The sequence below is a fragment of the Kuraishia capsulata genome, genomic scaffold, assembly GCF_000576695.1.
Source record: "Kuraishia capsulata CBS 1993 genomic scaffold, Kuraishia_capsulata_scaffold_5, whole genome shotgun sequence".
Taxonomy (NCBI): Eukaryota; Fungi; Ascomycota; class Pichiomycetes; order Pichiales; family Pichiaceae; genus Kuraishia; species Kuraishia capsulata.
Window position 1 is genome coordinate 1110713 of NW_019172954.1, and position 19976 is coordinate 1130688.

General features: G+C 45.8%; 8 protein-coding genes across 8 annotated transcripts; 5 read left to right on the forward strand and 3 right to left on the reverse strand.

Moving 5' to 3' along the window:
- Positions 1–357: 357 nt before the first annotated feature.
- On the forward strand, positions 358–2214 carry KUCA_T00004576001 (uncharacterized protein; the record flags this gene model as incomplete). The annotated part of the gene is made up of 1 exon (XM_022601324.1): positions 358–2214. One exon carries the CDS (start codon positions 358–360, stop codon positions 2212–2214), a length of 1857 nt encoding a protein of 618 aa, XP_022460582.1.
- A 789-nt stretch (positions 2215–3003) lies between these two features.
- KUCA_T00004577001 (uncharacterized protein) lies at positions 3004–4926 on the forward strand (the record flags this gene model as incomplete). Its single annotated transcript, XM_022601325.1, has 1 exon — positions 3004–4926. The coding sequence occupies one exon, from the start codon at positions 3004–3006 to the stop codon at positions 4924–4926; it is 1923 nt and encodes a 640-aa protein (XP_022460583.1).
- A 622-nt stretch (positions 4927–5548) lies between these two features.
- On the forward strand, positions 5549–9229 carry KUCA_T00004578001 (uncharacterized protein; the record flags this gene model as incomplete). Its single annotated transcript, XM_022601326.1, has 1 exon — positions 5549–9229. The coding sequence occupies one exon, from the start codon at positions 5549–5551 to the stop codon at positions 9227–9229; it is 3681 nt and encodes a 1226-aa protein (XP_022460584.1).
- Positions 9230–9263: 34 nt separating this feature from the next.
- On the reverse strand, positions 9264–10121 carry KUCA_T00004579001 (uncharacterized protein; the record flags this gene model as incomplete). The annotated part of the gene is made up of 1 exon (XM_022601327.1): positions 9264–10121. The coding sequence occupies one exon, from the start codon at positions 10119–10121 to the stop codon at positions 9264–9266; it is 858 nt and encodes a 285-aa protein (XP_022460585.1).
- A 197-nt stretch (positions 10122–10318) lies between these two features.
- Positions 10319–12361, forward strand: KUCA_T00004580001 (uncharacterized protein; the record flags this gene model as incomplete). Its single annotated transcript, XM_022601328.1, has 1 exon — positions 10319–12361. One exon carries the CDS (start codon positions 10319–10321, stop codon positions 12359–12361), a length of 2043 nt encoding a protein of 680 aa, XP_022460586.1.
- A 1294-nt stretch (positions 12362–13655) lies between these two features.
- On the reverse strand, positions 13656–14768 carry KUCA_T00004581001 (uncharacterized protein; the record flags this gene model as incomplete). The annotated part of the gene is made up of 1 exon (XM_022601330.1): positions 13656–14768. One exon carries the CDS (start codon positions 14766–14768, stop codon positions 13656–13658), a length of 1113 nt encoding a protein of 370 aa, XP_022460587.1.
- Positions 14769–15543: 775 nt separating this feature from the next.
- On the reverse strand, positions 15544–18528 carry KUCA_T00004582001 (uncharacterized protein; the record flags this gene model as incomplete). Its single annotated transcript, XM_022601331.1, has 1 exon — positions 15544–18528. The coding sequence occupies one exon, from the start codon at positions 18526–18528 to the stop codon at positions 15544–15546; it is 2985 nt and encodes a 994-aa protein (XP_022460588.1).
- Positions 18529–19221: 693 nt separating this feature from the next.
- KUCA_T00004583001 (uncharacterized protein) lies at positions 19222–19974 on the forward strand (the record flags this gene model as incomplete). The annotated part of the gene is made up of 1 exon (XM_022601332.1): positions 19222–19974. The coding sequence occupies one exon, from the start codon at positions 19222–19224 to the stop codon at positions 19972–19974; it is 753 nt and encodes a 250-aa protein (XP_022460589.1).
- Between the last annotated feature and the right edge of the window lie 2 nt (positions 19975–19976).

Genomic DNA, 19976 nt, shown 5'->3' on the forward strand with positions numbered 1-19976 from the left:
TTTGAGTTGGTGGGGCGTGCTGAACCAAGGAATCTGTATCTGCGTGCCCCGCTCATTTTTTGGTGCACGCCCCAAAAAAAGGAATTCGCGTCGATCCCAAGAAACGTGCCTAGGGTCCACGTTTGACTAGCTGTGTTCTGTTCCTTCAGTCTTTCAACAGTTCTTCTTGTCTAGCGAGTTTTTTTTTTTGACAATTTTCATCAGGAGTCAAGCTAGAGGCTGAGTCAGTTGAGTAGGGCTCATACCGTTTGTCGAATTTACAAGCAAACGCTCTCCACTTGATACCCAGGGGCTATATTAAGCATAGACGCTCATTTGACCTGTGTCGTACAGTCTTTAGTGAAACTAGGTATCATTATGGCACTTCTCATCTCAAACAGACACTATAAACTTGTGTTCGTACTGACCGTGCTAGTGGTGGTGATTATCACGCTGGTTTCAGCTCCCGTCGGCGGCGCAACCAATTTTGCAAAGCCCCAAATCATAGACGATGTCAAGCAGAGTGTGAACGACATAATTGGTTCCAGCATCGGCACTGTGGCGACCCCATGGACTGCGGACGATGCCCCTGAAGAACCCAAAGCTGGTGATGCACTGAAAGAGGCCAAGGAGCTGGATGTTGTCAAGGTGTCTCCTGGAAGTAAAGATGTCTCTAAACCAGCTGCAGCTGCTGCTCCTGTTGCTGCTCCTGTTGCTGCGGAACAGCCCAAAGCTGGCGGAATTGAGGCCAACAGAGATCATGCACCTGAAAATGACGTTGGAAAGACCCCACCTGCCACGGTTGCTGCCGCTGCTGCTGCCGCTGCCGATGATGATTCGCTGGACGACTCTCCTTTGGCGGAGAAGAAGCCTGCTTCTGGGTCGGGAAAGTCTGAGGATTGCGGTGAAAAGTATGTTGTTATGATTGACGCTGGTTCCACGGGTTCCAGAGTTCACGTGTACACCTTTGACACATGTGTCTCTCCTCCCAAGCTGCTGAACGAGGCCTTTGATATGCTTAAGCCGGGCCTTTCTTCCTTTGATACCGACACCGTTGGAGCTGCGCAGTCTCTGGACCCCTTGCTTGCTATTGCTCTCAAGACTGTACCAAAAGACAAGCAGTCGTGTACCCCAGTTGCAGTCAAAGCCACTGCTGGTCTCAGACTGCTGGGAGAGGATAAGTCAGATGCCATCTTAAAGGAGGTCAGGCGTCATCTTGAAGAAGACTTCCCATTCCCTGTGGTTGATGGAGACGGAGTTTCCATCATGGATGGAAGTGACGAGGGTGTTTATGCGTGGGTCACCACCAACTACCTCTTGGGTAACATTGGTTCTGCCAAGAAAACTCCTACTACCGCAGTGTTTGATCTCGGTGGAGGATCCACCCAGATCGTTTTTGAGCCTTCCAAGGGTGAGGAGATGATTGAAGGTGAACACAAGTACAGTCTGTCGTTTGGCGGTCGTGATTTCACTCTCTATCAGTTCTCGCATCTGGGATACGGTCTCATGCAGGGAAGAAGAAAGATCAATTCTATGGTGCTTTCTACTGCATTGCAAACAGAAGAGCACGCAAATCTGAAGCCTGCTGTGGATAAGTCGGCCAAGGCGGAGGTGGAAATCTCGCACCCATGTATTCCACCTGGGGTTGTTGCCGAAAACATCGAGGTTGAACTTGACGATAACACCAAGTACGTGGTCAACTTCAAGTCTGCTTCCGAGGGCGCAGATGAAGGCATCGTTTCCTCCGTTGCCACGCAGTGCAAGTTCCTAGCCGAGTCGATCCTCAACAAGGATCTGGAATGTGAGTCAAAACCGTGTTCTTTCAACGGTATCTACCAGCCTTCGTTGAGACACCAGTTCCCAGAGGAGAGCGAGATGTACATCTTCTCGTACTTCTATGACAGATTACACCCACTTGGAATGCCATCTTCGTTCTCTCTCGAGGAGATGAAGGAGATGACCAAAGTCATCTGTTCTGGCTCTAAGCATTGGGAAAGTTATCTCTTTGACAAGAACGGAATCGAGCATCTCGAGAAGGAGCCCCAATGGTGTTTGGATCTCTCTTTTATGACTTCTCTGTTGCACACCGGATACGATATCCCACTCAAGCGTGAGCTAAAGACTGCAGACAAGATCAGTGACAATGAGCTGGGTTGGTGTTTGGGAGCTTCTTTGCCTCTGCTTGAGCCTGGTACTGCTTCTGGCTGGAAGTGCAAGGTCTCTAAGGATGTGTAAAGAGATGGTCATAGTTGGCTTTTGCACTGCCATATATATATCTTTGTTTGTGGCCAGTTATAATTAGATTTGTTTTAACTACGAAAATGATTCCAGTTGTAGTGAATAAATCGTGTAAAATCACCCATTGAACAGACGCATCTGGAAAAAGCGAGTCCCAATGAGGCTCTTAGTAATCTCGCTCGCTCTTTCTATCTCTATATCTCTCCTAAGATGTGCCTAGCTGGACGAATAATGAGGCTCTTTTTGAATGACAAAAGGCCTATATCTCACAATTTTATCTCAGATATTATCTCAGATGTTATCTCTAGCAGAAAGTTGATATATTTTTTCAAAAGAAAAATTCCATTTCTCGAAAATCTGAAACTTTACTCAATTCTGCTCAATTCCCTTCCAAGGCTTTACTTCTGTATCAACTCCAGTTTCCACTCAAGTCACTGCTAGCTAAGCATTATTTCCCCAACAATAAACTTTATCGTAATAATCATGACAGAATATTCCAGATTATAAATTATAAGCCCACTTCTATTATAATTGACCCAATTCCTCCCTCCACCCAAATTCTGGATTTAAGGTGGAGATACCGGAGACTGGAGATAACGTGGGGAGACCAAAAATTCGCAACGTGATAAGTGCTCAGTTGAGAGAGAGAAAATATGTCTTGTTGCATTATTTCTCCTATTTTCAGCACCACTTGCTTTTTTGAATCGTCTTTAATCAGTCCAAGAGATCCAAATTTGCACGGTGAATCTGGTGATCTGAATTTCAGGCCAATTTGCGCTTAACAGAATGTCGAACCAGCAAATCATACCAAACGACGACATGAACACACCGGAGCCCGCAGAGGTTACTAGCACCACTTCCTCGTCAACCCCTTCGCCAATAGAAGGAGAGGCTGGTGAAGAAATGCAGCGCTCAGACTCATTCTTTCCGAAACAGCCGGTTCTGCACGGGTCTCTCTACTGTGATGATAACCCACGCTGCGCCCTCACTGATGAGAAGCAAGCTGAGGATATCCCGGCTTCAACCGCATTGAGTCCCATGTTGAAGAAGTTCCAGCAGCTAGGACTGACCAATCAGGTGTCTCCACCAAGAAAAACCAAGCGGAACGCCAGCCAGGACCTTCTGAATCTGTCGAAGAACGATCTCAAGGCCGTGAAGTCGCATGCCCAACTGGCTAAGACCGCCAATGGGGTCAGAATACTGGCAAGAAATCTGGATAAAGCTACCATCAAGATCCAGCTGCGGTCAGTGATGATTGTGACCAAAGCCAGAGACAATTCGCTGGTTTATCTGACAAGAGAGTTGACCGAATGGTTGCTACGATTTTCTGAGAATAACTTCAAGCTGGACGTTTACGTGGATTACCATCTGGAGACTTCGAAAAGGTTTCATGCCGAGGGAATTGTCAAGGAGATACCGAACTCCAAGGACAGACTCAAGTACTGGGATAAGGCTTTGATCAGGGCCAACCCAGAATTGTTTGATCTGGTCTTGACTCTCGGAGGAGATGGTACCGTTCTTTACGCATCTACTCTGTTTCAACGGGTTGTTCCACCGGTGATGTCATTTTCCCTTGGATCTCTGGGATTTCTAACCAACTTCAAGTTCGAGGACTTTCGCAAGCTTTTGCACAACGCTGTGGTGAAGGGCGTCCGCACCAATCTAAGAATGCGGTTTACGTGCCGGGTTCATGCGGCAAATGGGAAACTTTTGTGTGAGCAGCAAGTGCTTAACGAACTTACTGTTGACCGTGGACCTTCGCCATGGGTCTCAATGCTGGAATTGTATGGTGATAACAGTCTCCTGACGGTGGCCCAGGCGGATGGACTTATCATTGCCACTCCTACTGGTTCAACAGCTTACTCTTTGAGTGCAGGAGGATCTTTAGTTCATCCCAGTGTCAGCGCTATTAGTGTGACTCCTATTTGCCCTCATACTTTATCGTTTAGACCGATCTTGCTACCCGATTCGATGGTGCTGAAGGTGAAGGTTCCGCTTAGATCTCGGTCCACTGCTTGGGCCTCTTTTGATGGCCGGTCGCGTGTAGAACTTTTGAAGGGCTACTACGTCACAATTGCTGCTTCCCCGTTCCCATTCCCTACAGTGAGGTCTAGCAAGACGGAGTACTTTGACAGTGTCTCGCGTGTTTTGAACTGGAACAGCAGAGAGGAGCAGAAATCGTTTGTGCATCTTCTGAGTGACAAAAATAAGAAGAGTTACAACAAATATGAGCAATTGCACAAGAACACGGAAGTGGCCAAACGGAGGAGTCGAGCGGTGTTCGAGCTAGATTCGACTGATTCATTGAAGCCCCAACAAGGCACCGAAGACGTGCGCGAGGACGTGACAGAAGAAGGAGAGGATAAAGATTATTATGAAGCGGAAGACGATGAGGATGAAAGTGTTTACGAGATCGATTACAACGACGAAGATGATGCGGAAGATCATCTTGACCCAACAAACAGTCTGGCACAGGACGTGCCGGATGATTACGACGACTATGATGAGTCATCGCTAGAGCTGGACGAGAACGAAGACTACATGAACAATTACTTCCATCCTATGCCAGGTGAAGAGATCTGTACTCCGCAGGCTAAGACACCAGGTGATGCCACCCCAGACGGAGGTGCCCACCCGAACAGGACTCCTCACGAAGCAGAGCGGGCGCTGCATCTGGCGATGTCTAAGCTTCAGCACGAAGCAAAATAAGACTACCAGCGGGTGTATAACATGAATATTGGAAAGGAAACCCGATTATGTAGACTTCAAGCCTTAAATCAGATCACGTGATTCTGCCTGTCAGGTCGTGCACGTCCACTCCGGACTCGCGTCCCGCCTTCGCAAGATCCCATTCGCACGTCTTGGTGGGGAATCTATTAGTCAAACAGTGATCGCAGCAGAGATCTTTGGTTTTAACTCTGACATATTCACATTCACAGAGTGGTTTTGATCTGTTGTAGCAGCGATCTTAATATTCAATTTGGTGCATACAAATCGGGATACTTGAATCTTGTTTGACCCTACCCTCTCTGGCGTCTCTTGCTTCGCCATAGTTGACATCTGCGTGAGTGAAAGCTTATATTTTTTTTTGGATTTAGTGTTGTTTGATGGTGGCATGTGATTTCACAATAGTATGCCCTGATTAGGTTAATGTTGTGCACGAAAGTACTCTTGGTACACTGTCAATGACAGCAATACTGGCCCTCAAGGGGCGAAACCTGGTCTGCGGCAAATTGGCATTGATGCTACCAAATTAACACGATATCCCATAATGAACAAGAAATACCACTAACACCATCACAGAAGCTTTATATCTCGAAACGACACAACGATGGTGATGGATAAACCATTCACCGAGGCCGACCCTGATGTCATTGATCTGACGGGGAACATTTCGTCCGGTTCTTCCACCTCGAGTTCGCTTGCATCCTCACCAGCAAGCGCTCCTTTGGAGTCCGCAGATTCCTCCAAATTTGATCTGATGCAGGCTAAATTGATGCCTCCTCCGCCGGAGGAGTACCAGGTTGACATCGAGGGTTACTTCACTTGGGAGATCAAGCAGTGGAGTAAACTTCCTGAAGATAAGGCACTCAGTCCCAGATTTCAGGTAGGAGACTTTGAATGGAATCTTTTGCTATTCAAGAAAACACAGACTAGTCTCAATCCAGCAATATACCTGGAGCCTCATCCTCTGAATGCCAATGGAACGTCTTCGGAAAAGGATTCAGAATGGCACGTTTGTGCCCAATTCGTCATTGATGCATGGAATCCCCACGATCCAACGGTGCACAGAAGCAGCGTTTCCCACCACCGTTTTAGCAGCCAGGAGACCGACTGGGGTTTCACAAATTTCCTAGAGAAGAAGAATCTGTTCGGCACGAGCAAGCAGACTGGCTTTATATACGAGGATGCTATCAACTTTACTGTCTATGTGCGGATCATGAAGGATCACACGGGTGTTTTGTGGCACAATTTCATGAACTATGACTCGAAAAAAGAGACCGGCTTCGTGGGTTTGAATAATCAGGGTGCCACATGCTACCTGAACTCTTTGCTTCAGTCGTACTTTTTCACGAAGCTATTCAGAAAGAAGGTTTTCAGTATTCCTACAAAGGAGGAGAGTATAACTGATTATACAAAGAAGCATAAAACTGTGGAGTTGGCTCTGCAGAGGCTTTTCTACAAGTTGCAGACTTCTGATCACCCAGTTGATACTCTCGAGCTTACAAAGTCGTTTGGGTGGGACAGCAGCGACGCTTTCACCCAACACGACGTGCAAGAGCTGAACAGGGTTCTCATGGATATTTTGGAGAATAGGATGAAGGGAACTGCGATTGAAGGCTGCCTTACTGGTATCTTTGTGGGCAAGATGAAGAGTTTCATCAGATGCATCAACGTGGACTTTGAGAGTAGCCGCGTCGAAGACTACTGGGATATTCAACTGAACGTAAAAGGAATGGGCAATTTGGAGCAGTCGTTCGCAAACTATATTGAGCCAGAGGTGCTTGATGGTGATAACAAATATGAAGCCACTGGCTATGGGCTCCAAGATGCTAATAAGGGTGTTGTTTTCGAAAGTTTTCCTCCTGTTTTGCATCTTCAGTTAAAGCGCTTTGAATATGATTTCCAGACACTGAACCTCATGAAAATCAATGACCGCCATGAATTTCCCGACTCGATTGATCTCAAACCATATTTGGACAAGAGTTCAAGCACAGTGGACGAAGACTGGGAATACGAATTGCACGGTGTATTGGTTCACACAGGTGATATATCGACTGGCCATTACTATGCGTTGATCAAACCGTCCTTGGAAGATGAATGGTACAGATTTGACGATGACCGTGTTTGGAAATGCGTAAAATCCGAAGTCTTTGAACAAAATTTCGGAGCCAACAGACGACTGGACTCGGAGATTAGGACCATGACCAAGTCGGAGTATGTCGATTATCAGCAAAGAAGACATACATCTGCTTACATGCTTGTGTACCTTCGCAAAAGCAAACTGAACGAAATCATGGATGAAGTTACGGATGAAGACGTTCCGAAGCATGTACGCACCCAAATTGATTTGGAATTGGAGGCATACGCTCGTCGCAAACGTGAAATGGAGGAAATGCACCTCTATGTCAATTTCAGAGTTTACACGAATGATACGTTCATGAAATTCCAAGGCTCTGATTTGGGACCTCTCCACTCTACTGCGTATGGTGAGGATCCACATGATCCTGAAAGCAATCCTATAGCCTTCAGGTTTTTGAAAGAGGAGAAATTCTCCAAGGTTTTAGATACTATTTCGGAAGCACTCGGAGGCAAAAGTGTGGAGCAGTTTCGCTTGTGGTTCATGTCTCATCGTGATAACCGTACAATCAGGCCGTGTGTGCCTGTTTCCATTGATTATGAGGAGGCAAGAAACAGCTCTGTAGAGACTGTTTTCGCAGAATACGATAAGAATCCAAGGGCATATACTATGAGACTGTTTGTCGAAGAGCCTGATAAGGAATTGAGAAGAGTTGCAGAGAGTGCCTATAAGCTGCGCTCTGAGGGCAAGTTGACCTTAGATGAAAAAGAGCATGTTGACTCACTGAACCTGATATCTCACTTCAATCAGTTGGTTGAAGCCACTAGAGCACCATCTCCAACACCCTTTGTTGATGTTTCCCCAGAAAGCAACAATCTGATTGTGTTTTTGAAGTTTTTTGACGTTGCTAATCAACGTTTGGTTGGATTTACGCATGCAATTATTTCGGCAGATCAACAGGTATCTAAGTTGACGAGGCTGATCAACTTTCTTTTCAACCAAGAGCTTGAAGCACCCATTAAGTACTATGAAGAGGTCGAACCTTCTACCATAGAGACGATGAGTTTGTTCAACTCTTTTGATAAGAGCGAGATAGGAAATGGGGACATCATATGTTTCAATAGTCTTCAGCTCCCAGACGGTGTTTTGGAGAGAGCTGAATACAAATCGCCTATTGCTTTTTATGACTTTTTTAGAACGAGGGTTCACCTTTTCTTCAAACCCCTCAAGAAGGCTCTGGAAGATGAAGAGAATTACGTCGCTGAGACCCCTGCTGGTCTTGAAGAAGATACTACGGATGGAAACTCAGGAGATGAGAAGACAGGTAAGGAGACAGATCTTTGGGTTTCTCACAAAACTGTTTTCCCTGTGTTGTTGGAGAAACTGGGCAAGGCTCTTGGTGTTGACCCAAATTACATCCGTCTCTTCTATATCAACGAAGAGGACAAGCGCGTTCCTCTCTTCAGATCATCCCAGTACTTGCTTGCAAATCTCCCTCCATATCGCAGGTTTACTTTTGAGTACGAAATCCTGAGTATAACTCTCGAAGAACTGGAAACTATGAAGTTGGTGAAACTTTCTTGGATAGGATCAGGTATAAACCATGAACAGAAACACGAGTTCCTGGTTCCTGATGACTCGACAGTTCAGACTGTGGTTGACCGCCTTCAACCACGGGTTGGGTTTAACGAAATCATCAAACAGGATCTAATGATCTGGGCTTCCTATAACCATACATTCCAAAAGCCGATTTCGTTAGACTTCCCCGTGATCGAGCTTGCCAGTCATGAAGAGCTTGTCATAGGTTTGTTTCCAGAGTATACAAGCTTGTGGCAGGAGTTCAACTGGGGGAAGATCGGTGATTCTGACGGAAACTTGACCCTGGACAACACAAAGTTCATTCCGGTAGTCCAATATCAGGACGACCCTCACAGGGCAACACACGGGTCACCTTTCATATTCTTGCTTATTCAAGGTGAGAAGATTGAGGCCACGAAGACACGGATTCAGAAGATCATGGGGTTGGGAGCTAAGGAATTCAGCAAAGTTGGCATATCACTACTAGGAAGGAACTTTAAACCGGTGAATATCCCCACGGATAACCCCGATATTATTCTTTTCAACGAAGCGAGATCAGACACTTCACTTGGTCTGAACCATCCTGACCCGACCGCCAAAAGACATGAGAGAGCAATTTTTATTAAAAACTGATGCAAGATAAGCATACCACCACACTCCTTTCTTATCATTTCCCTAGACTTGTAGTAGGTCCCTCCGGTTTACCGTACTTTTCATCGTATTCCAGTTGACGTAGTCTCGTACTACTCAACTTGTCCTTCCAGTTGTCACCAGCGGAGCCTCCTCCAATCACGCCAACCTCGAACAGAGCCAGCTCCGGAAACCCCTTTTCTAGTCGTATCTTATTAACGGTAGCCCCTCCAGCAGAAGTTTCCTGGCTCAACACCAAAACGTCGATATCTGAGATGAACCCGGTGGGTCCCGCAATATCACGAAGCTCATAGCAATCAACCTCAAGATCTGGCTGAATCTTTTTAAGAAAGTTTATAACAGCTTCTTTCCTTGTATGGTACGATTGCATCACCTCCTTGAATTGTTTGTTCTTGAGAAGCTCGTCCTGAGTGATGCCAACAATGAGTTTTTCACTCGCCAAAAACCCCGCTAAGGTGAGTAATATTTTGTGACCATCGTGCAAATGATCAAAAGTACCTCCTAATGCCGTAACCCTGAACTGACCACGCTGAGCATCAGATTTTGAACTTGGAGTCTTAACGTCATTAGATAGCGCCTCGTTTGAATGAGCCTGTGAGCTCAAATATATGTCTGCGTTCGGAGAAACTATACTGGAATCGTATATCACAGTAGTAAATACCTGTGCATTTTTTGTCTCTTCCTGTGCTTCTCTGGCAATATTATACACGCTGGCCAATACACTTTCAAGTTCTCTCATGTGTGTGAACTGATGGTTCACCACGATATCGAGCTTCCCCAAGGGTTTCACCTGCTTCAATGCTCTGATTACATCGTCTTTGCAATACCCAATTGCATTGAGCTCAATAGTGAGAATTGCATAGTCCAGACTCATTTCAATGCAAAGGACAAATAAAATCAAGAAGCAACCATATACGCCATCGAAGGACCAACTCCAGGTTCTGGTCAAGCCTCAAGCCTTATCGAATCTCGATTGTTCTGCGCACGCCCGAAAATATATCATTTTCAAGTTCCACAACAATACCGTTGATTAGACTTGACTAACGTCAGGCCGGTAACCCTATTTCTCCAATGTCCGAAAAGCATACAGATGCACAGAAGGAGTACCAGAGATTGGTGGCGCTTAAGTCCTCTGGCACATATGTTCCTCCAGCCAAACTGCGAACTGTTTTGGCCCAAATCAACGTATCGAAGGATTCAGAAGAGTACCAGAAACTTCAGTGGGAAGCATTGAGAAAATCAATCAGCGGACTTGTGAATAAAGTCAGTGCTTCTAATATCAAAACGATTGTGGTGGACTTGTTTAAATTGAATTTGCAGAGAGGAAGGGCAATATTTGTTAGGGCAATATTGAGAGCTCAGATTGCGTCTCCTACTATGACTCGAGTATATGCTGCTTTAGTTGCGATAGTGAATTCGAAAATTCCTGAAATTGGCGAGTTGATGCTGGCGAGGTTGATTCTGCAGTTCAGAAGTGGCTACAAGAGAAAAGACAAACAGCAAGTGCTAGCCACTACCACACTGATTGCTCATCTGGTGAACTACCGAGTTAGCCACGAAATTGTGGCTCTCCAGGTATTGCACTTTTTGTTAGAATCGTCCAGTGATGACGCGGTGGAGATTTCTGTGAATCTAATGACAGAAGTTGGGGCCACTTTGACTGAGACAAGTTCTCGGGCTTGCGGTGTGATACTGGAGAGGTTTCGAGTAGTGCTTCAGGAAGGTATGGTGAACAAGCGTGTGCAGCACTTGATACAAGTGTTGTTTCAGGAGAGGCGAGAGGAATTCAAAGATCATCCTTCTGTGGTAAAGGAGCTGGACTTGGTGGAGGAAGAAGACCAGACCACGCATCTCGTTGGGTTAGACGATGAGCTAGATGCCAATGCTGGGTTGGATGAATACAAGTTTGATGCAGACTACGAGGAGAACGAAAAGAAGTATAACAGATTAAAACATGATATTTTGGGGTCAGACGATGAGGATGACCAATCTGGCTCCGAATCTGGCTCCGAATCCGACTCTGAGTCTGGTTCCGCTTCTGAGTCCGAGTCTGAGTCTGAGTCAGATGAAGATAAGGACGATAAGGTCAAGATGGAGATCACCGATCTCACTGCTGCTGATTTAGCAAACTTTCAGAAAATGGTGTACTTGACCATAATGTCGAGTATGTCTCACGAAGAAGTTGTGCACAAGTTGCTGAAGCTGAAACCACTTGATGAGAACAGAAAGGAGTATATGATGGTGGATATGGTCGCTAAATGTTGCTCACAGGAAAAAACTTATTCGAAATACTACGGTCTCATTGGAGAAAATTTGGCAAGGTTAGGCAAACGTTGGGACTTGGCCTTCCGCGAGTGTTTCCAGGAGTATTATGGCAACGCACACAGACTAGAGAACAACCCTCTGCGAAACGTTTCCATGTTCTGGGGTCACATGTTTGCCAGTGATACCGTTGGATGGGAGGCGTTGGCTTGTGTGAAGATTACAGATGAAGATACAACTTCTGCTGGCAGAATTTTTCTGAAATTCATGTTTGAAAAGATGAGGCAGGAGCTGGGTTTGGAAAAGATGCTGGTTCGTATCAAGGAGCCATACATTCGCCCGTTTTTAAAAGGATGTTTTTACCCAGAGAAGGAAGACGATTTGAGATACTCGATCAATTTCTTCACAGCCATCAAGCTCGGTGCGTTGACAGAAGACATGAGAGAGACGCTTAACAACCTCCCGGAAGCTATTGAAGAGACTGAATCAAGAGGGAGATCACGCTCCAGAAGTGGATCATTTACAGGTTCTAACTCTTCTTACTCACACTCGTCATCTCGGTCCGGGTCTTATTCACGATCGAGGTCAGCCTCGTATTCGCGGTCACCATCTCCAAGACCAAAAAAATCAAGATCCGGTTCAAGATCTGGTTCACGATCGACTTCAAGATCGAGATCATACTCTCGTTCAAGGTCGCCTACATCTCGCAGGCCTGAACTACCGCCGCATCTCAGAGACCAAAAAGATGCATTTGAAGAGTACAGCAGAAACCGCGAGAGATCGCCGCCTAGAAGAAATTTTAGCAAAAGCGGCCGTGGAAGAGGAAATTTCAACCCTCGCGCCAGAAGATAATCACAGAGCTGGAGATATTACTCATCAAGCGGCTGACGAAATACAAACCTGCCGTTCCGAGGAATGTTTGTATAGTATTCTAATATAATCAGGTACCCTCGAAACTAATCTCGAAATGTAGGTCGAAATGAAAAAACCCAGACCAAGCCCTCCATGCACCTCATCGCTCAAATAGGCAATTATCTGCATTGGGACAAATTGGTAACGACTTAGCGACCGTTAATTTTATGGGTCTTTTTTACCGTAGTTCTAGACTGTGGTGTCTTACGATTGGATTGCGATGCAGTGAATCACAAAACCATTGTATGTATGGCTTGACCTTGGCTGTTGCCCTGGTTCCTGGTGATTTGGTTGATTGGGGCTATTGACCCCAAACCACGGTGAGGCGTTGATTTCAGATGAACCATCCACACACCGTACTTGGCGTGAAACTTTCAGCTTTATAAGAGTCCCTACAGCCTCTAGACCTTTTTGATGAAACCTAGAACCTTCATCGATGTTCGAAATTTCAAGTAGTTTGACCGGACCGACTGTAGTACAAACTGGCCATATCGAAGCGTGAGTCTCTCTCACTTGGATGAAACGCATCGTGTGGAACTGAGCATACGAACTCCACTTGGAGTCTACGAGGACGATACGCGGCCTTCAGAGGATATAAAATTCATTTGAGTTTGGCTTCTAGCCAAGGGTCTGTTTGGTTCCTGAATTTCATTTTTTGTAAGGTGGGCTTTGAGTAGTGAAGAACTCTGCAAAACTTTACCGCTGGGCAAGGTTGCTGGGGAAATTTTAGACGCCCTTGCAAAAAAACATTTTTCAGGGCTTACAACGAGATCTGCAGCGAGATCTGCTTTTTTACCAAGTAGAGCTCACGAATTAACGTTTGGCACATGCTCTGGCGGCTAAATGGTGCTCCTTAGGGCACGCTATTGGCGCGCGGGAAAGACCCCGATTGCCTCGAAGTGCACCTACCAAAACGAATTAAAGTATTTATTTTTCGTCATCCGAGGCCCGGGTTTTGGCTGAAAATTAACGACGAGAATTGACTACGACGAGGCGTTGGAACTAAAACATTTGATAAAGTTATAAAAACGTTCAAGAAGCTTGTCACGTTGGACCACAAGATAAACGGTCTCATCAGAAGGTCAAATATTGGAAAATCAGAAAATCAAGTATAATAAGCCTGGCTCAGGTATAGTAGGACTGGGTCCTCATCGCATATGGCAAATTTGGTATGGGGACAAAAAGGTATAGGTATTTTTACTTCGCCTGCCTTCTTAACTAAAAGAAAGCAAGTTTAGTCGGAGTAGAGACCCCAGTACTTCTCAACACCGTAAGATCCATCGGCCTTCCAGTAGTCGTTGAAGGCAGTGAAGGCAACGGCAGAAGAACCACACTTGTCTTGAATAGACTCAATTGCGGTCTTCTGGTTGGACTTGGAAGGAACAGCGACACCGTAGCTGTTTCCCTGAGATGGCCAGCCGGTCTCGGTAACAAAGACATTCTTGTCACCGCCACAGGCAGACCAGACTCTCTCGATCTGCAATAACAACCAGTCACCGGCACCGCTTGGGTAAATGTAACCATCGAAGTAGGCATGGGCGTTGATGGCAACGTAGTCAGAGTACTTACAGAGACCTGGGTTGTTGATGATGGCAACGTGAGTGTCAGCAGAAACGATGTCACCAGAGTAACCAGCATTAGAGAAGGCAGATCTGGCAGTAGCAATGTACTCACCAACCTGGGAAACAGAAGCCTCACCAGAGTTGACGAGTTCGTTACCAACAGAGATGGAGTGAACGTCATCCCAAGAACCATACTTAGAAACGGCATCAGAGATTTGGGAAACGGCATCATCAATGGCATCGACGAAGTAGATTCCGAGCAAAAGCTTCTGTCCGGAGGCCTTGGCAGCGAACACGTTCTCGACCTGGTTACAGTCAACACCGTAAAGTCTGATAACCGAGTAGTCAGTCAAATAAGCCAAGTCAGAGGCAACCTCATCGGCAGTCTTACAGGCACCAGAGGCGGTGTAAGGCGAGTAGGTAATACCCTTGGTTCCAGCAGAGAAAGAAGAGTCAGAATCAGACGAGGAAGTAGACGAGGCGGCGGAAGTGGAGCTCGAAGCGGAAGACGAAGACTTGACCTTGGAGGTGGTGGTTGGGACAACCTGAGCTCCCACGGTGGTAGAAGCAGAAGAAATCTCAACGGCGGAAGAAGCGGCATGGACGTAGTCGATGGTTGCAGTGGCAGCATCATCACCAGCTCCAACAGTCACGATCTTGGTCTCGGTAACAACAACCACGTTTCTCTTAGCGTGCTTGTGGTGCAAGTGTCCGATAGGCTGGGCTGAAGTGAGTCCGACAGCAGCGGCCAGGGCAATAGCCTGGGTGATCTTGGAAAAAAGCATTTGATTTCAAAAGAGGGTAGTGCCAATGTTCTAGACAAGGGGTTAAACAAGCGAGTGCAAACGATTGGTAGTAAACGTCGAAGGTAAAATAAAGAGACTATTGAGACTCAATACTTTTCAAAGGAATGACTAGAGTTGGAAACTCAAACGTTTAATAGCAAATAATGAACTCGTGTTGAAGGAGAGTAAATGAAAGTGTGGTTCAATGATCAGATGGTCGACAACAACGTTTCACAAAATTCTCCCTCCTGGGCGTCTTGGCTCTGGCCCGGTTTGTTGACCTTTCGTTTCCAAATCGGGTAACTCGTTGTCGCCGTGGAGATTCGCTCAAGTCGGTGGTTGAAACACTACCCTCGGTATTGCGTCGGAGGCTCGAGGGTTCGCGGTGCAACTGCCACTTCGGTGGCGGGGGTGGCGGTGCTTTTTAAACTAGTGCCGCAGTTGTGGTTGATGCATACAGATTTGCATGAATATGGCTGATACTTGTTAAATAGTACTACTGTATAATGCTAATACCACTGCTCCATCGCCATTATGCTTCAATAATATTCTCATGAACTAACGGCGTCATTGTAGTAATCTCGTTTTTTCTTTCAAATTATTCCCTGTTTTGGTGTTGTTGTGCCGTTAGTTTACATTGAAGTGACGATGTCACTAGCGTGCATGCATAGCGCGCGCATGGGTATTAATATCATTAGTATTAGTATTAGTATTAGTATTAGTATTAGTATTAGTATTAGTATTAGTATTAGTATTAGTATTAGTATACACACCATCACTTCCCCCTCGTACAAAGATACACAACAGCTCCAATTGCCCTGAAAAGAGCCATAAATGCCACCGTCCATAGAACAACCCCTAAGAATATATTCGCGTTGGTCAGGTCATCAGTCTCAGTGTTGGTAACCTCACGTAGTCCACCAGTACCGAGCACCACAGAGATGAGAGCAAAGTTACATAGCATCCACACAAGCACGACACCAGATCTGATGTTGGCAAACTTGGCATCAGTGATCTCTTTTTCACTTCTCTTCTTGGTTGAAGCCATCCTCGTCTCTTGTAACAGCTCTCTTCCAGCAAGATAAAAATGGTCCACCTCGTCTGGCCGAGTGGGAATACGAACTGCTATTTCTTCTTCGCCAACCTGCTTGGCAACACCAAGATCATTTTTGTCACCGGTATCACCCTTGGTTCCCCACGAGAAGTCATGCATGTTGCAGAACGCAAAGATACTGAGGACGTTAATATAGGATGGTGATAGCAGCAGATAGGGTGCCATGCACGTAAACATGTGGTAGCAGTCCAGAAATAGCAAAGACATCACGAAGTAGAGCACATATGTGGACCCAAGTGATATCACCAGGTTGATAAACACCTTGTTCTTGAAGATCTCTGATGCGCTCAAATGCTCATGCTCAAAGTTGATGATGGTCTTTGCTGTGATGTAGATCGTGGCCACCAGCATGTAAACCATGACTATCGCAAAGAACGATACCACAAACTTGTAGAAATTTTTCGAGTTCTGTGGTTTGTTCCCAAATGCAAGAATGAAAGTGGCACAGACGAGCATTCCATAAACTATCGAGAGGACGTAGGTCACTATCTCTCCACCCGTAAACTCAGTCGCAAAGTTGAGTGCCAGGATACGGAAAACTAGGAAGTAAAAGCTGATCTGGAACCACGAGAGAAGTTGATTGAAAGCCATGTACAGCAGCTCAATGTGCAAAAAAATCTTGCGGCTTTTTGAGTGTGAAGAACTCCACACTCGGAAGAAATACATCATCGAGTAAAGAGCCGCAAAGAATGAACCGTTCAACCATCTTCTTCTCTGGTTAATGAACTCGGGTAAGGAATCTGGGACATCTGTGTATGCAGCAGCATTTTTCACATACTTTAATGTCCAAGCACAATCCCGTTTCGACACCACCTCGAAACACAGAATTCTGTCCTCAGCCAGATACATGTTAGACTTGAGGATGCCGGCCTCTTTCGGGTTGGTTGTTTCAGCAGCGAAATACGATACTAAAGGACCACTGGCAACTTTCAGTCCCGTCTTGGGATCATCGTGGTATTGGTTCCGCAATGCTTGCCAGCGATATGCTGAGAATGCTCCAGGCAGAACGGAAACGAATCCGAAGGCCGACTCCATGGGTTTGTCTAAGATATTGGAGATTTTGTACTCAAAATTCTGGGCAGCAACAAGTGGATTGGTAAGACAAACTTTGGCGTCTGATCCCCAGTCTTTGAGCCGGGCATTTAGCTTCCCCATATTGGATGAGTATGCATGTTCGCGACCAAGCATGGTTCTGATCTCACCACATGCTCCACCCACCTGGGGATTTTTGAACGCTTTCCATACACGGTAAATAGCCTTCTTCTCGGGCTCAGTTCCAACATCAAGCAGCATCACAACGTTTGGATTAAGAACAGGACACAAAGCCTCGAAACACCATCTATGCGAATTCACTTTCTTCTTATTCTGCTCTTTGAGACAGAACATCATCTGGATTGGCACTGTGTTACTCTTGGAGATTTTCACCTTCTGAACCTTCTGTTTCTCATCTTTCATGATCTCCTGTCCATTTTTATCAGTCTTACCCGTACCAACGGTCTTCGTCACGTTCACCGTCTCCAGAGGGTTGATACCAAACGTCGTGGTGTACTCGTACATATGGGCTTCCACATCCTTTCCCATAATTCTGTTTTTAGCAAAACCGTCTTGATAGCAGCCTAGAACAGAAAGAAGTGAAAGCGATCTTGGATCAATCACTTTGCGACCATCACTCACAATACAAACAACGATCTTCTTCCAGGCCTCGGGCCCCCATTCCTCTTTCTCGTGCATGTACCTTATACCCTTGAAAACACCCTTAAGTGTTCGGGCGAGTTCAATCTCAGATTCGTTGTACATTGTGCAGACAATCAACAGCTCTGTCTGTCTAGTGGGCATAAAACCGTTCTGTCTAACCTTGAAACCGCAAGATGAAAAATCCTTGGGCTGACAGGTTATGGCCTGGTAACGCATAGTTGTGAACTCGGCCAAGCCCTTTGTTTCTTCGAAAGGAAGCTCATCTCTGAGTGTTGGAGGAATCGGACAATCAAACATAAAATTTCCATCCACCAGCTTGACCTTCTGGGGTAGGTTTCGAGGCTGGCCCTGGTCATTCTGATCATTCTGGCTACCAGGCTCTTCCATTAAAACAGTCCCCATTGGTTTCACTGCATTATTCAAAGGCAATTGTTCATTTTGGAAACCTGAAACATGCACTTCTTCATTGTCAAACTCGTCATAATCAGGAACAAAATCACCTATAACATAACCGTGGTCTTTCTCTGGATCACGTTCAAACGAATGGCCCTCGTTTCGCCTATACGTATTGTAGTAATCGTCATCCGAGAGACTGCCCTCGTATTTCAGCTGTGGCAATTCTTGCTGAGAAACTGAGCTTCTGGGCGAGCTCCCAAATGGATCTTCCTGGGGAACTTGCAAGAATGGACTGCTCTGATGGGAGCTTGGTGGAGGAACCATACTGATAGGTCTTGAGTATACCGAAAAAGGGTCTTTGTATTCGGCATAATAACTCTCAAAATTTTTCGAAGTTCCTGTATAATCTTCCTCATCCTCATCCTCATCTTCGTCTCCATATGCATTTTGAGCAGCAGAGACAGTGGGCTGTCGTTGTGGAGAGTAAACTCTGGAATCTCTTATCGACTCTTCCTCGTCTTCATCATCCGAGTATCTGTAAGTCTGATTTGACATTGACTGGGTTCGTTAAGTGCAATTGAATAAATAAAAAGCCTGAAAAGCTGACTTTAAGGTGTTTCAGTCAAGCTTGATCCAAACCACGGAAAAAAAGGTTTTATAATGAGGAATCAGAGTGTTCTAAATATAATCTGTATGGGCATCTCAAGGCTGTGCTGGATAGCGCATCTTCAGATAAGCCGCACGCGACTTCGCCTGGATTCCAGACCGAGGCTGCAGAATGCTTGCGGTTGGTTATTTCCGGTCGTGGTGGCTGGTCATTGCCGGGCGTTCTAGTGTTAGTTGCACGGAGTGATTTCTATGATGTGAATTTGATCCGATATCGGAGAACATTTTTGGCAGCACTGATATATGGCCTGGTAGCCTGGTGGATAACAGACGGTCCGTCCTAGGCCATGCTTGGGCTGCACACTGCTAATGCGCAGGCCAACTTTAAAGTGCGCGCTAACTGGCATATATTAACACTCCGGAATGAGAAATAACGGCTTTGCTTGAATTTTCCATGAAATATTCATAAAACTGTGGACATTTGGTCAAGAATCTTAGTGCGTACCTGAACGGCACGAATTTTAGTTGGTTCGCGCACGATTTTTCACTCTCCGCCATACCGATGCATTTTGGTGAACGAGTAAAACGTTTTGGGTTGGGGTATTTAGCACAGCTGAATTATAAATCGCACATAAAACCACCATGGATCCCAAAATTGAGATGCAGGTGGATCCCAATGAGGACACGGAGTGGAATGACATCCTGAGGGCCCACGGGATCATCCCACAGAAGGAGCCAGATCCAACCGAGGAGCTGGAAGAGCTGTTGCAGGAGGCTGTTCAAAAACAGCATGAGAATAGACTCGAAGGCAAAGATTTGGACGAGCTGGAAGCCTTGGAGGATGAGGAAGATGAAGATTTTCTTGAGGAGTACAAACAGAAGAGATTGGCCGAAATAGCAGAGCTCACAAAAAAGTCCAAGTTTGGCTCAGTGTATCCTATTACCAAGCCAGAATATAAAAAAGAGATCACAGACGCTTCAAATGAGTCCTTCATCTTTTTGCACATGACGCTTAGCAGCAACCAACAATCCAGACTGTTATCCGCGATAATGCAAAGAATTGCGCCGAAATTCGCTGAGATCAAGTTCTGTGAGATCCCAGCCAACCGTGCCGTTGAGAACTACCCAGATGCCAATTGTCCCACCATACTTATCTACTACAAGGGAGATCTGGTTCAGCAGTACATAACACTTACACAGCTGGGTGGTAGCGGTGCCACCATAAAAGATATCGAAAAGGCCTTGGTTGGTGCCCAGGCTGTGAAGGACGACGATAAGAGACTGGAGATCAACCAGCAGGATGAAGACCTGGCAGAGAGTCGAATGCTGAGGTTTGCCAAAAAATCGATAAGATCGTCTGCGAAAGATGACGAGGATGATGACTTTTTTGACTAAGC